Below are 16,618 nucleotides of genomic sequence, written 5' to 3'. Positions count from 1 at the left end.
GCTATGGGGCAATGAGGTAATGTGTTTAATGCTTTATCTTCCTGTTCTAAAATTTCAAAGCAGGTAACAAACTATTTCTCATACTCTCTTCTCCACACTGGAGGTGATTGTTGCTAAAGGCTCATTTAAGGTACTACGGGACTTAGATGCCGTAACTTACACACATAGCCAATGGCGGCGTGAGCCATTTGTTCTTGTGCGCTGGTCAGTCTTTCTTGCTCTGTAACAACGCCACCCAAACGCTAGTCGGTGCTGTGTCTTTTTTGCCAGTCGTGTTCTACTTCCTGCTTCACTTTCCACTTCCTGCTTCACATTCAACAATGGCAACTGAAACTTTCGCCAAAATTTCGCCAAAGACAAGTCATACAATTGTTTGTATCTCTGAACCTCCTCAGTTAACCTTTCCTCAATTTGTGTTCCATCTTTACTGATCCAAAACAATCAACGCGAAAATTGCGGAGATGGAGAAGCAGCCGTAAATACTAAAGCAGAAACACGCTACTACCAAGCGGACCAATCACAGCTCTTGTGCATGTTAGCTACAGCACTAGGGTCTGCGTAGGGTCGTACCTACGGCGTCAAATTGACAAAGAAGTCTAAACTGCCTATAAGACTTCTGATTCTCATCAAGGTCTAATTCAAATTACTGTTGATGTTGTTAGAAAACTGCAAACTACATAAATGCCATAAATCACGGTGTATGGTGCTACTCTTTAAAGGAAAGACACAATATGTACAGCTGAAGTCATTAAAAGTGATTTCTTTTCCACTCTAGAGATGGGCCATAATCACCACCATTACGTCTGGAAGAAGATGTGCGAGGCTTGCAAAGCTTACACCATCTCAACTGTGAAGCACAGAGTTTGCAGCATCATGTTGTGGAGGTTCTTTGCAGCCGGAGATACGGGTACACTTCAGAAAATAAATGTCATTAAGAAGAAGCAAGATTGTGTGGATATATTGAAGCAATATGTCAAGACATCAGCCAGGAAGTAAAGGTTGGTCACAAATGGGTCTTTCAGAAAGACAATGACAATGATGCCTCTACAGAGAGTCAAGTTATTGAAGTAGCCAAAGTCTTGACCTCAGTCCAATAGAAAATGTGTGGGTCTAACTGAAAACTAAGCAAGTAGGACTACAAACGTGGCTCAGTTACACCAGTTCTGTCAGGAGGAATGGGATTAAAGGTATTGTAAGAAAGTTGCGGGTGTCTACTCAAGACATCTGACCCAAGTTAAACAATTAAAGGCAACGCTACCCAAAACTAACTAAGTGTATGTGAGCTTCCAGACAACTGGGAATGTGATGAAACTAACAAAAGCAGAATTAAATCTCTATTATTCTGAAATTTCCTATTCCTAAAATAAAGCAGTAATCTTGAGTGACCTATGACAAGGAATGCTCACTAGGATTAAATGCCAGGAACAGCTTTAATGCATTTGGGAATTAACACAGTAACACACGAACACAATAACAGCTATTTGCTTCCTGTATGAGTTTTTAGTCGGACCGGCAGACAATTTCTGCTGTGCCAAAAATCGCCGACATTTTCAATCATCGGAAACAAAATCGTCTAAATTTTACATCCGAGAACAACTGTTCCAACTGTGGGAATAATGTTTATTATGCTACCATATTTATACAGATTATTACCAATACCAACTGCCGTAAGATGCACTACTGAAAACCAACTCATTAGCCTAATAGCCTGGAACAAAAAACTCATCAGTTCCGCATTCTGAGCAAATGCCATAAATGACTAAACCGAGCATTCTGTTCAGAGAAATCAAAACTTCATTAAACAAAAACAGAAAAACCAAAAACTTGAGGATGGGCAGTCTGTCTGCACATATGATGCTGCAACGCAGCTTTACTATATAAACCCATGACAAGAAATGCATCTGATTGGTATGAAAACTAATGCCAACATGTGCTGTCTGCAACCACAATACAGTCACATAAATCGAGTCCGTAAATCATTAAGAAAATACGGTGGATAAGGCTTTGTAGTCTGTGCTTGTGTATCACACTGATGCCATGGTGCACTAGTCAACAGACTCAATTGCACGCAAAAGAGTCTCAATATGTATTTTTCCTGCAGAACTTAGCAGAGAAGTGTTTTGTTCTGCTCACCTAAGACCAGAGAAAGATTACAGAGCGATTCTTTTGGCCAGTAACAGCACGTCTCATTGTGAGGGAGCCCACAGATAAATCTGATGTGGAGATGTCAGTTGTACTGCGAGGACTTAAAGAATCGATTTAGATTAAACATAGTTTTCTATTTAAAACAGTATTTCTCCCTCATTGAATAATCTAGAATCTTCACTGGAAGGCAAAAAGTCCAAAATCCATGCACTTAAGCAACATGAAAATGGTCTATCAGCCAGGAAGGGGGGTGGACAATGCTCAAAGTGTGAGTGACTTTGCTTGATGTTTATTTCCAGTTGCTTGTTTGACATCTTCCTATTCAGCCAGCTCAGATCTGCCTTCTAGTTTATGCATTTGGCCATAATTCACAAAATGATACCATACAGAATGTGGCTTCTATCCCCATACGGTGGTTGGTTTAGCAAACAGCCCCCACACCTCACTACGCAAAACCAATTTCTGCACAATGGTGTGTAATAAGGCACCTTCGCCCTCTATTTTTATGTTGGAGTCTCATCAGCCATTGGCAACTGCTCACACAAACACAGTACAATAACCTGTATGCATGCTGTGCACGTACATTTGTGTAGTCAAAAAAAAAAAAAAAAAAGAATAGGCTCAAGTGGGTGTGCGCCACCACAGCACAACAGACGGAGCCCATGTCATTAGTACCCAGCGGAGAAAGTCTTTGATGTCCCCTCTTCTTCTTCTTGTTTGATGGTACTGGCCTTGCAGATGAAGCACAAGAATCAAATGATGCATTATGTACAGAGGTCCAAACACAGCATCAGTTAGCCTGGTCTAGTTGTCTGGAACACTCAGATCAAAGTGAGAGACCCTTACAAATCCCTGACAAGACAGAGTGGAACCGTCAGCGGCCTCCAAAACACAAAACAAACTCCCCATTCACGCGCAGAAAAACAAGCCCAACTCGGGCACAAATCAGAAGACAGCAGTTGTGGCGAAGCAGCCTTTTTTCTCCCCGTGGGGGCTATAAATCTTAAGCGCCGCGCCTGGGACAACAGGCTCCGTACGGAATGGTAAAATGAGAGGAAGGCACGCAATAGACGCCACGGTTGACGATTCAACATTCATTCATTCTGCGTTCATCAAACCTCAAAAGTGTGTGCAATCGCATCAGTTGTACTTTTCATATTCAGTCTCTTTCACAAACGCATACATGCAAATGCTAGCTCTGCTCAGGACGCAAATACAAAAAGTAGAGCAGAGGCTAACCAAAGCACCAGTTTGCGCCTCTCATTCCAATACTTGTACAAGCCTTTGCAAGAGGCAGTGTCATACATGAACTTCAGTGGCTGTAAAAACATTGCTGCTGGTTGCGGTGCTATATTTAATAAGACATGTAGGGTTAATGAACAGAACGAAGGTATCACGTGCTTTAGCTCCTCGACAACTGAAGGTAGGATAGTTTTATCATGACATAAAAACACCAAAATAGATATTTGACTTATCAATAGTGTAGGGTGTGAATACGCTGCCTGTGATAAATGGCTGGTGCGTTGATGAAGTGGAGAGGAGGCCACAGGAGAAATGCAAGGATTGATAGCCTGGTGTGCGAAAAGTAAAACATAACAGTAGTTACGAACGCACGGTTGCTCCCTTAATCTCAGTTGACTTGGCCTAATGTTCATGTGTGCGTGTTTGCTCCAGTGAGCCTAATCTTTCTTCACTACATGATTCTTAAATCGCGACAGGCCGCATGTCTCCAGACGGGGGGGGGACGCGCCAGCTTTCTCCTCCACCATCTACTGCTACAGTTCTAACCCGGCAGAAGACTTTTGAGTTTCAAAAGTTCTTCATAATCTAAGAGGCATGCAACAAGGCAAACATAAAAACATTCAGCCTATAACAATTTTATGGTTGCCTCGAGTCATTAGCGCACACGTAAAATAAATGTAATGCACTTTACTTTCAGTTGAGAGGACAAGCAATCCCAGGAGAAAAATACAAAAAGAGCAAATGAATATTAACTCGAAATATAAATGAATCTGAATCGCTCTGAATCGGTGTCCTTGATTACTAATAATCTACATCGGCTTGACCTTCAGACGAAGGCATTGTACAGGTGAGGAATAAACTTGTAATATACAACCATGGCTTTTGTAAATGTAATATTCACTGAATTTCCATATGTCAGTAAGAGAGTTGGAAGAAATATCCACAAACTTGCCCTGAGACAGAGGAAGACAAAGTCCAGGGTCTGGCCAGGAGTTCAGTTCAAGAACCAAACAGAGACAAACTAAATCTTTTTTTTGTATTGCTTCAACACCTCCACCATCTCAAGCTTCTCCATCCCCAGAGAGGTGACATTTCACGTCCGGAGCGCCAGCGTCTGGGTTCTCTGCCTTTACCTGCTGCCTGACTGGCAACGCACCAGACCACCTAACCCCGCAGATGGCGGACACACGGCGCCTTCAGATGAGAGCTGGCTAAACAAGAACTCCCTGGCACGAAGTGCAAAAACACCTAAAACGTAATTAAGCAATGCGACTGCTTCAAATGTTAGCACAAGATTACCCACGGTAGTGATTAAATCAGCGTTACTGCATCGGCCCATTGTCTGATCTAATCTAACGAAGCAAGTAACTGGTGCAGAAACAAGAGTTTGTGGTATTGGATAGTGTCACAACAAACAACATCCTTTAGTCTCGCACAAGCGCTTTCAGAGTAGCTCAAACACACGGAGATTCATGCACACATGCCTGCACACGGATACGCACACACCTGCCAAACAGGAGTCAAACGTGTTCAGAAATGTCACAGGTGTCCTTTATGATTAACTCTCCCCTTGAACTGAAAACTGGCTTACGTGGGCACACCAGTCACTCCCATACACATGCCTTCGTGGCCGCGTCCAAGTGCGCAGACCAGTGCACATTTAAAAATAAATAAATAAATAAAAAACAGCAGAGAGAGGTGCGACTCTAAGTTTCCTCTTCTCTATTCCCTGGAGCAAAAAGTCAAGGTCTGGGCTGAGGTGATAAGTGCACCAGGATACTTCACACAGCAAACAAACACACAGAGAAGAAAGTCACACGAATTGTTACACGAGAAAATAAATATGTTTTTTTTAAATGCCAGTGAAATCAATTTTGTATAGAAATTTAATTTTGCCCAGGCACTCATTTGGTGAAGGCCACGCGCACACAGACACCAGCAGTATAATTAAACAAGACTTGCTGTTACAATTTCAAAGCTTCCACAGCGTGACGGAGTAGCAGACGAATGCATCTTCAAACAGAAAGCGTTCTCATGCATATGCGCATAGCTGCACAGTTTAACTGGGGTACTCCTCCCAGCTAGGAGGCGTATAGTTTGTAGGTACTCGCCAACGTTCATGCTGACCTAAGACTTGCAGGAAGCCTTACAAGATGCAGATACAGGACGTGCATCCAGGGGATTTGCTTAAAAGTGATTATGTGTTGCTCTACATGAACGAAGTTGTAGCGGCTACTGGGAGCTGGCTCTGAATTGGTGCCTGACTATTACACAAAGTGACCACCTTCCTCTCATCTAACTGTAGAAATACAATTTCCTCTGCGCTTCCCGTGTCTCGGTGCGTTTTAATCTTGTACGCATGCCAGCGCACAATGAACTATATTACAATTTTTGTGATTGGGGAACATGGAAAAAGGCACTTGAGCGAAGAGAATAAGAATAAAAGCGATATGAACAGAAATGAGCACATTATTGGAGCTGCGCATTTAACAAAACTGCGAATGGAACAGGATCTTTTTCTCGTGTGTGTGTGTGTGTGTGTGTGTGTGTGTGTGTGTGTGTGTGTGTGTGTGTGCGAGTGATTTATTTTTTTTTTTTCAATTGGATCCGTACTGCCTGTGTGCAATTCGTGTGTTTACTCACCAGTTTCTTCCTCTTGTCCTGCTCGGTTGGTGGCTCCTCATCATCGCTCAGCTTGGGCTCCTCAAAGTGGCTCATCAGCATGCAGCTGCAAACACAATAATATTAAATTCAATATTAATAACCACACAAAAAGCTGCACGGCAGGAGTCAGTTCGAGAACATGAAGGCAGGGGCACACACACAAAAAAAAAGGCTGAACCCCTCTGGCACTTTGGTTTTAAACACAGCTCTGCCTGCTATTCGTATTGGTTCATCTGCATGCAGAAAGAATTACAAGTGAAACCTCTGTCTTTGTTACTTAATATTTATTGTCAGTAGAGATGAGGTGACTTCTGTGACTTTGAAACATAGCAACTTGTAACTCGTGATCAGAAATTCTGTTTTAATGCTGCCTAAACTCTAGACTGAAATGACAAAGGTCGGTTCACCTAAAAAAAGACAGACCAACGACAGCAATCACTGATTTAAACACATATTTAGAGCAGATATGATCAATATTTGAAAAGATTTCCCATAGTAATGAATATTTGGAGAGTTATCACTAAAATCTGCAACTCTTCTCTGCTTTAAAGAACTTTACAAAGAGCTTAAGCTCACGGCTTTAGTTCATTGCTCTTATAGCCACATCATTCAGCTGCTTTCAGTGGTAGAATCTGTACAACACCTGCTTTGCACCAAACGACAGACATACACTGTTAGTGATTACCCCATGAACATAGTGGGGCATTTAGCAGGAGTTAAGGCTTTTTTAGGATACCAGCGTACGTAACCTACGCGTGTAGCCAACACCGGTGCAAGCCATTTATACTTGTGTGCTAGCCGGTGCTGTGTCTTTTTTGCCAGTGGGGTTAATTTGTTACTACTTCCTGCTTCACTTTCGACAATGGTGACTGAAACTGAAAGTCACACAAATCCTCAGTTAACCTTTCCTCGATGTGTTCCATCTTTATTGATCCAAAACAATCAATTCGAAAATCGCAGAGATGGAGAAGCAGCTGGAAATACTAAAGTGTAAACACGCTACTACCACGTCGACCAATCACAGCTCTCGCGGTACATTTCTGGGGACGTGCACGTCAGCTACGACGCTAGGGGCTGCGTATACTCTGCGCTGTCGTCGTAGCTATGCCGTCAAATTGACAGAGAAGTTTAAACCGCCTGTTAGTGAGAAAGATCATCTAGAAGGGAGGCTGGATCTGCCCTGCCCAAGCTGCAGGAACGAGGCACAGTGGATTATTTAAAGACATTCAGCATCCAAAGCACAGACCGTTGAGATGGCTGCTCTCTGGGAAGCAGCTCTGTTCCATTATAACCAGGACTGAGAGGGAGCTTCTTCCCACAGGCAATATGGACTATGAACACTTGTGCCTCAGCTCCATCCCAACAAGATCCACCTCTAGACCCAACTTGTACAGACATTCTCCTGAAATATTCAGACTTATTTTCATTCTTTATTTTTATCATTTTCCTTTATTTAATTTAGTTTTTAGGAACCCACCAAATTTGCACAGTGTTGATTGCTGCAATTTAATTTCACTGCTGCTTTACCTGTACAATAAACCTTGAATACTTGAATCCGTGATTATCAAATGCCCCAAAAACTCCATATGAATGATATTGTTCTTCCAGATGAGTAAATAAGCAACTGTTGGCTATGGACATCACTTAAAGGGTAAATGATACGTCTCTCCACCCAGCTGGCCTCAGGCAGATGGGTCTCTCCATATGTGAGCTGGGCTCTGCTCAAGGTTTCTTCCTGTTAAGAGAGAGTATTTCCTCGCCACAATATGTATTGTTATTTAAGCTATATAAATAAAATTGAAATGAAATTTATTTTCTATGGGACCAAAAACTGATTAAACTGGATATATTATGTTTAAAGCTATATTGCACAAAACATGACTCAATTTTAAGAGGTCAAATATTGTGCAAATACCGCAAATCCCCAAAAAGTAATGAATATATGATGAATCGGTATTAAATTGAATCTTTTACATTGAATCTATTAAATTGGGAATCTGAAGTGAATCGATTTGGGAGATCAGCAGCGACTCTCAGCCCTTCTGCAGATTAAACGTTGCTAACATCAGCTTTCCTCTTTCTATATTTTGTGACCAAATATTACATATTCTATACAGTTCAGTGCAGCACAGAAGACACTGGAGCCTTATTTTATAGCTGTGATAAGTGACTGACTTTCTGCATTTACACTAGAGTACAGCACCATACTGAATCGGCTTGCCAAATGGCATGTAATTTTAGTGAATTTATCCATGGCAGCAAGAACTTGCATTTTTCCACGGCACAAAAAAAAAAAACACGATTCCAAACCACTCATGAGAACAGTGGAATAAAAAGAATGAAATGAAAAAATGAAAGTTTATTTAATTCCTACATACGGGCAAGGAAGATGGCAAGGCTCACGGCTGTCTGCCTCAGTTGATTTCCTTTCCAAAAAGTGAATACAACTCAGAGGAAATGTGCATCCACAAATAGGTTTTTCGTCCATTATGAAGCACAACGGGGAATCAAAACAATTCATCACATCGCTACAGGAAACACTTACACTAACTGCTCTACATAGCCGACTTTGCAGTTCATTTCACACCATCGGAGGAGGGTTTCCGAGCATTTTGAAAGTGGCGGGGCAGAGGAGGTTCAAAGCTGACAGTTGCAGTCGGCATTTCATCCATTATTGGTTTTCTGGGATGTTCAACAGAGCATTATCATCGTAGCCCGGAGATAAATGTTGTTATCATGCCTTATGCGCAAAAGAGGTCTGAAAATTACCTGATTAAATAAATCCAAAAAAAAAATCAATTGGGCTCGTTGCCTTTTCTTTATTGAAGATGTTTTCATCTCTTTTCAATTCTAATTGACTGGTGGGAAGTTTAGATTTTTATTAGGAACATCTGCGGGTGGTGCACGATTGAAACTCACTTGACTGGGGTCTGTTAACAACCCACTGATTTAATAAAGTTTATTAAAATGTTCCTCACCTTTCGTCAGCACGTCTTCAAGATTGTTTTTAATTTTCGACAAAATCTTTTCTTCTGGGTATTTGACAAATTTAAGCTCCACATCTGCAGTTGCACTGCTTCAACTACCTTCAAGTTTCTTCATTCTTCATGCATGAGTTTTGTCAAAATTAAAAACGTCATTCACTCGTGAAAAGGTCCACTGGGGAGATGGGATTGTATGATGTACTAGTATTTATACATTTGATTTACTTTTCCCTTCTCTCTTCAGTTTGAAAGACAAACAAAACGTGAACACTTACTCTTTGAAGGTGTCCGTTTCTGGATCTTCTGTCATCACGTCATGCAGTGCCTCGACGCTGATGTTGATGATGCCACAGAACTTGTCCTGGATCACGCTGATGACACACAGATTGCACGCAATTCATTAGTCATGAGACCATTAGCCCGACAGCTGCGTGTTTGTGTGCGTTTGAATGAGAGAGCCGGGTGTTGGGTCCAAAAGAGCAAATTGTCGAATTAGGAGTAAAACCACAACAGAGATCAATGGCAAGGTTAAATCCCGGCCGGGCTGAAAGTGATAAAATGGCTTTCCAAAAAGATCAAATGGCCATCCTTTGAAAAGGCCATCTATCAACTCACGTCGCAGCACATATGTCAACATTTGCTTTTTTTTTTTTTCATGCATCGCACCCACCCCATTTGCTTCTCTGCTCAGCATGTGTAGTTCAAAAAGAAAGCAATACAGAGGGTAATCAAAAAAGTCCAAACCATAATGTGGGCAATGGTGCATTGAAAACATTTTACTTTTATGACTCTGCCGCCACATGCTTCCTTTGTACTGATCAATCACATGCGATAAGGGTGATTTTCCAGCCGTAAAGGCAGCCTTACAGTCCCAAAGCACATATTCTGAGGCATAAAAATAAAAACTGATGAGGCTTATGGTCTTAATACACAGCTTTCTTCCTTTTTTTTTTCTTTTGTTATTTCTTTCAGTCTAAGACGAAGCTCGCTGGCTGGCAGAACCTGAGATCTTTAAAATATGCTGGCTTGCAACACCCACCACCACCACCACCACCACCACCCGAGCTTGGAGACAAGCAGCAATCATTGATGAATTATTTGAGTTGATCTTTGAAAATAGTGGAAAGATGGTGGGTTTTCCCATGTCAATGGGAACGAAATGAAGTGGGGCGGGCGAACGAATACAAAGGGAGAGAACAAAGACGGGCTATATGTGGGTATGTGCACTGATGCATCAAAGGTTGTCAGTTCAAGTACTTGGCTAGGTAGACCCCAGGATACGTCGCATGAAGTTCACTGAGTATGAAGTTTGGCAAAACATAGAAAATCCGAATGAAAGACACACACATAACCAGACAGTAAAAAAAAGACCTGATTCTTAGTTCATAAGAGTTGGAATCTTTTTCGTATCAACTGTTGAAGTAGACAGGTAAGCCAAAACATTATGACCTGTTAGACCGTAACATGTCTCCAACTCAGCTCAACAACAAACGTCGCTTGGAGGCAGGGGTCGCGTTAACCGAATATTTTCCGTCACTGACCGTTTTTTTAAAACGGCGACGGAAAAATCTGAAGGTCATCCGTCATTTTGACAGATTGCAATTCACACCCCAGACCACTTGGTGGCGAGTGAGCATATTAATTGGCTCTCTTCTCTCTTGATTAGTAGTGTAAGAGTCGGTTAAGCGTCGGTTAAGAGTCTTTTAAGTTTCGTTTCTCTGCCGGCCGAGTGAGTGGCAGCTGACTCTCGGTTAAACAGGGATCCACGAACAGCGGTTATGAGTCGGTTAAGTTTCGTTTCTCTGCGTATTGTGCGTAAGTGAGTGAGCGGCTGAGTGCCTTAGTTTGCTAGTGGTCATGTCGGGTATTATGTTTTGTTTCTCTGCCGAGTTAGATGGAAGATGTTTGAATGGTGCCGTTTATTGATTATATATCAACCAAATGTGGTAGGACTCAATTGAGCCGGTTAAATAGACGTCTGGATTCACGATTCTTGAGTCATCTTTGATGGCCGGTTATATGAGCCGAATCTTTCATTTTAAAAAACTTAAAGTGACAGGGAAAAAATGATTATGACGGGATTTTTATGACCCTGTCAGTCAAAATGACAGACAACGAAAAAGTCTAGCGCAACCTCTGCTTGGAGGAGCAACCTGTTCCTCGTTCACAGTTTGCATTTTAGCCATTGAGCCACACCGTGACATGCACCACTGTTCACGAGATGATTAACGTTATTTTAGTAATATTTTGGGGCTCATGTGCACGTTAGTAGAGTAAAAATTGCCATCCAAGCTATGATAATGTGAAACTTGTGACTCCACTGAGTATCATTTTTTTTTAACATATAGTATTATATAAGAATAAAGAAGAAAGAAAAGTAGAATATTTCTGAAAGTGAGCAGAACATTTGTCTCTGTGTTTCTTTCGCTCAGTAACATTTCACCACCAACATCCTGGGAGAGTAAAACTCATCCCTGCATACCTCTGCCGCCCAGCTCCTAACAATAGTCTCAAATTGGCAACCATAGCAACAACTGAATGAAGGCATTGTATTAAAGATCCCTTATCATACATTTAAACACGTCCATCAATTCTAATCCTATCCAGCCCAACACCTCTCCAGTGATTACTTTCCAGCGGCTGGCGAGTGCTGCCGCTCCGTGCCTGTCATTCAAATCGCCGATACGTGGATTCATGTTCTGAAAGATGATAGGCCGCATGCACAGACAACCTAGTCAAAGCAAATAAAGCCCTCATCCAAATCAACCGTCTCTTTTCGGTCCTTAGAGAAGCTGTGATAGCGTTGGTATAATACTCGCTTTCTGCTCAGAAAATGCAAATGCGGTTCTAAATGGATTTGAATCACTGGAAGTTGACCCTAAACAAGAGCTTTGGTGGAGTGAGGGGTTGACTGACGAGCTGGTAAACGTTCTTTAATTGGGACTCAACTGCTGCATTGGGAAATTTGCGTTTGACGAATAATTAAATGACAACTTTAACTTTACAGGCAAATAATTACTTGTTTACTTAATGTTTGCATGTGAGAAGAAAAATGCACATGCAAGTATGTACAACGATCAGGCATAACATTATGACCACCTTCCTAATATTTTGTAGGTCTCCCTTGTGCCTCCAAAACAGTTGTGACTCATCAGAGAATGGACATGGGCCTTCTGAGAGTGTCCTGTGGTGTCTGGCAACAGGATGTTGTTAGTGGGGTCTTTTGGGTCCTATGGGTTGAGGGGAGGGGCCTCTGTGGATCATCCCACAGATACTATCAGTTTGGAGGCCAGGCCAACACCTTGTGCTGTTTTTTTGAGTTGTTCCTGAACCGTTTTTGTGTGTGTGTCTGTGTCAGGCTGCATCCTGCTGGGGATGTCTGGTCTAGGTGGGTGGTACATATCATCCACATTGATGCGAGGTCCAAACATTTCCCAGCAGAACATTGTATTGCCACAAGATGGTCAATGCTATTTACTTCTACAGTCATAACGATGTGGCTGATTGGTGTATGCTTGTATGAAAGCGTAACCTTTATGCAACATCAGTTTAAACCTACATCTGTGAGTTATTAAAGAACGCTTCGCAAAGCATGAATGTCTTGAATAGATTAAAACAAACCAATCCAAACTTTGTTGAGGAAAAGAGCTGCAAGAAGATTGTAAATCCTCCGAGCACGACGCACCAACTTAGTTTTAAACACCTCGACCTAAAATGTGAGCTCAGCAGGTCCAGGCAGGTCCAAAGATGCGCATATTGATTCACTAAAGTCCTTGCTCTCGTCGACTATTGACGTATCTTAACGGAAGCTTCGCCCATCGGAACTCAAACTGTCGGCGGTGATGATGATGAACTGGTACAAGAAGAAAAAGGCTGAACAAGAGGTTCTGATGAATAAAGCAGCCTTCTGTGAAAATGACCTCACGGCTGTGCATGTTAAATATATAATGAAACGTTTAAGTGCCCTCAGAAAAGTTTGTCTGCTTGGTAGTCAGTCTCCACAAACTCTAGCTCACCAAGGAACAATATTAATATTAAACATTCAAGAAGAGCGGAACCTCATCAGAAAAAATAACGAAAGTGGTGATTTATTTAAACAAGTTGTGCAGAAGAGTCAGAAAGGTGATTGTGATTGAACTCAAAAGCAACACAAAGGAAACTACTGAACGCTGCAGGCAGTGATAATAATATATTCAATCTAATTTCAATTTATGGGCAAATTATCCATCCATAACACAAAGGAAATACACAAACTGTAGGTTTTCTTATGTGATATTTTTAACTGGTCGGCAAGAATGAATAATAAGAAATGCCTAAAATTGAAAGCTTCCCTGCTGTTTATATCACAAGCTTGCAGCTGTTTCACAGCCATCTATCCGTGCCTTTCTTTTTTTTGCTTTATGCCTTAAAGCAAATTCCTAGTGGTGCTTCCTGCTGTAACATTTTAGAAACTGAATGTCTAATAATGGTTCACTTTTTCTCCAATAGACGAGGGAGCTAAAGCGCTAAAGATATTTCATGCTGCAAATCAACCATTCTCTACCAGGGATGACCTTAGAAATAAAAAAGGGGACGGTCTTTCATTTGTTCGTAAATATTTTTGTGCAACCCAATTATGCAACGGCAATCAACACTGGGGCTGCGATGATCTTTAATTACACTGTGATTATCTGGCCTGTATATGAGCTGTGATTACTCTTTTCATTGTCAAAGTACAGAGGCATACCATTTTTCCAGATAACAGCTTTTCTTCTAATGGCATCCAACATAAAACAAATAAAAAGTTTGGTAATAATTAGGGAATATGAAGGGATGTGGTGCACTTCTCAGGCAGACCCATATAATCACATAAATAGGCAGCACCGTTAGTACATTATTATGTACGGCATCAGTTAAATCCTTATGATTGTTGTACATGAAGTACGACACTGGTCAAGCAGGCTAACCACTCAACCCAAAGTGAGATACTCTGCTGGGGCAGCTGTGGACATGATATGGACCTCATCCAATTTCAGCTGAGAAAGTTGATTTGACACGCAGCACTTAACCAGCCAAGGCTGTCATAGTCGATTGTTGCTGCAGACCAAGGATGGGGGGCAGAACAAAGGATTTCATGCCTGTCTACGTCCATGATTACTATAACTGGATTGCAGAACACTGAACATCGCAAAATCTTGATAAAAAAAACATGCATCACCATCATCCATCATACAGTTAGATAGGACATCACAAGAAAAGTTAAGTAAAGCCCCTTTGAGCAACTTCAAGAGAAGTTTCACAGAGAAAATGATGTGAGGAAACTCTTGACAAGCAAATAAATACTTTGGATGTAAGAGGGCTTGTCTTCTGCGCGTTCGCCAGTGTGTACATGTTCCGATCTTCATCAGCACGGTGAGAGATGTTGCCCAGATGGTGTTTACTCTCAACACAAAAATCCACTGCTCTTAACACCCGCGGTCCTCTGCGTGTTCCTATTAACAGGCGAAAAACGTACAAGGAGGAGGCCAACCCGAGCACAGATGTCTGATCCCCTTGCTAAGGCATGATAATTTATGGCTTGAAGCCCCCAAATCATATTCTTACCTGTGGCACTAAGTCCAGAAAGAGGCGATAAGTTCGATTTTAACTCCGCTTGGTGTGTTTGTGTGCGGGGGCATTAGTTTTCTTTTTCTGAAAACACATCCTCACTCCCATGCATGTTAAGTGTGTCTAGAAGCCCTGCAGGTTTCGTAGGCCTGAGTGCAATGTGCATGAGAGGATACGTCGCTCAGATGATGGATAACTGGCACTCATTTAGTGCAAAGGGGACACAGCTCACATACATCGATCAGCCACAACATTAAAACCACTGACAGGTGAATTAAATATCACTGACCATCTTGTGACAATGCAATGTTCTGCTGGGAAACTTTTGGACCTGGTATTTGTGTGGATGTTACTTAGACATTTACCACCCACTTAGACCAGACCAGGCACCCTCACCCCATAGCAATGACACTCCTTGATGGCAGCAGCCAGCCCCAGCACAACTAAAAAAAAAAGGTGTTGACCTGGGCTCCAAATTCCTGATCAAGTATCTTTGTGATGAGCCACAGAGGCCCCTCCCCTCCCCACACCACAGGATACCCTCAGAAGGCCCATGTCCATTCTCTGATGAGTCAGTACTGTTTTGGAGGTACAAGTGAGACCTACACAATATTAGGAAGGTGGTCATAATGTTATGCCTGATTGGCGTAAGTTGATCGGTGAAACTTTCTAGCTAAGGGGAAGCTGATGTGCTTCCCCTTAATTCGCAGTGTCAGCTGTATCAGTGTGACCAGCTCAGAGCCCCACAGGCAGATTAATGAATGATAGATGTTTCTCACCTGTTGTCAGACGGCAGGAGGGAGAGCAGAGCCAGCGACGACAGCTTCCGCCTCTCGGGCTGAGTGATGTTGTCCATGCGGTCGACCCACATCTCGATCACACTGCCCAACAACTGGTCCGTCTGACGAGGAGGAGAGAGACGGGTGAAGAGACAGACACGAGTACGAGACAGAGGAGAGAATGCAGGGGTTAAACAAAAGCAATGAAGTATCAAGAAGAAAGAAATGGTAAAAAAAAAAGTGACAGCCACTACACAGAATACTAATGTATATATATTTTTTAATGTTGGAAAATATGGTCGTAATGCCGTCATAAAAGTCTGCAAAATGACCTTCTCTGCTGATTCATTTAACCCCCTGTCTCGTCTTGGCATAATGGAAGACAACATTAGAGGCAAATCAAAGTCTGCACATCCATTTGGATCATCTCCACTGTGACAGAGGACAACTCTATATTTAGGGCCTGAAAATTTGTACAGTTTGCAATGCTTTGGATCATTACGCTCGGCCCCGTTCGCAATCATTCCCTTTTGACGGGCACTTTTGCAGTCGCGTTTTTTCAGAGAGAGTGTGCTGAGGAGACAGGAATGAAGGGCAGACGTCGAGCCTCACCTCCTGGCTGCACTCGGAGGCCATTTGAGTGAGCAACGAGGAGAAGAAACTGGCGTTCTGGAGCAGGACGCGACCCATGATGCCCAGGTAGGTGGACATCACCACGGGATATCTCTGTACATCACACACACACACACATCCAGGTGCAGAAACATAACCACGTGTAATTGGTTTTACATAAGGCACAGGTCATTAAGCTTAGTAAGAAAAAGGACGATAGGTTCACTGACACAGCAGGAACCTTGAAGGCAACCTTTAACTAAGAAGATTGATCAATGACTTCCACTATATGGTCTTCACAATGTGTCAGAAGGTTTAATAAGGTATATATGTAAACACTTATTCAAAGAAATTCACCACAATATATCTTTAGTTTGTCGTTTTTATATAATCCCAGTCCAGATCTGTGCAGGATGTAGAGGTAACACTCACCGCGCCGTCCACGATGCCTCTGAAGACTGCTGGCAGCAGGGGCTGAAACATGTGGGCTCCCAGTATGGGGCTAACCTTTAAAGCTATCTCCACCACCTGCAGAGACACAGGGGGAGGAAGGATGAGCGGCGACACTCAGAGGAGGGGCGGGGTAAGGAACGGCAGCAAAAGGAA

At 42.3% G+C, this 16,618-nt stretch overlaps 1 protein-coding gene across 1 annotated transcript in view; it reads right to left on the bottom strand.

Moving 5' to 3' along the window:
• Positions 1-16,618, bottom strand: part of ipo11 (importin 11) — a 126,966-nt gene that overhangs the window by 22,701 nt on the left and 87,647 nt on the right. Inside the window, exons 25-29 of the mRNA XM_084551960.1 lie at positions 16,445-16,540; positions 16,013-16,126; positions 15,401-15,522; positions 9,311-9,406; positions 6,031-6,115 (exon numbers count right to left, since the gene is read on the bottom strand). Of these exons, the coding sequence (XP_084408086.1) occupies positions 6,031-6,115; positions 9,311-9,406; positions 15,401-15,522; positions 16,013-16,126; positions 16,445-16,540 (513 nt within the window). The remainder of the gene's footprint in view (positions 1-6,030; positions 6,116-9,310; positions 9,407-15,400; positions 15,523-16,012; positions 16,127-16,444; positions 16,541-16,618) is intronic.

Source organism: Chelon labrosus, assembly GCF_963514085.1.
Source record: "Chelon labrosus genome assembly, chromosome: 9".
In the NCBI taxonomy this organism is placed as follows: Eukaryota; Metazoa; Chordata; class Actinopteri; order Mugiliformes; family Mugilidae; genus Chelon; species Chelon labrosus.
This window is presented reverse-complemented; position numbering and strand designations above follow the sequence as displayed.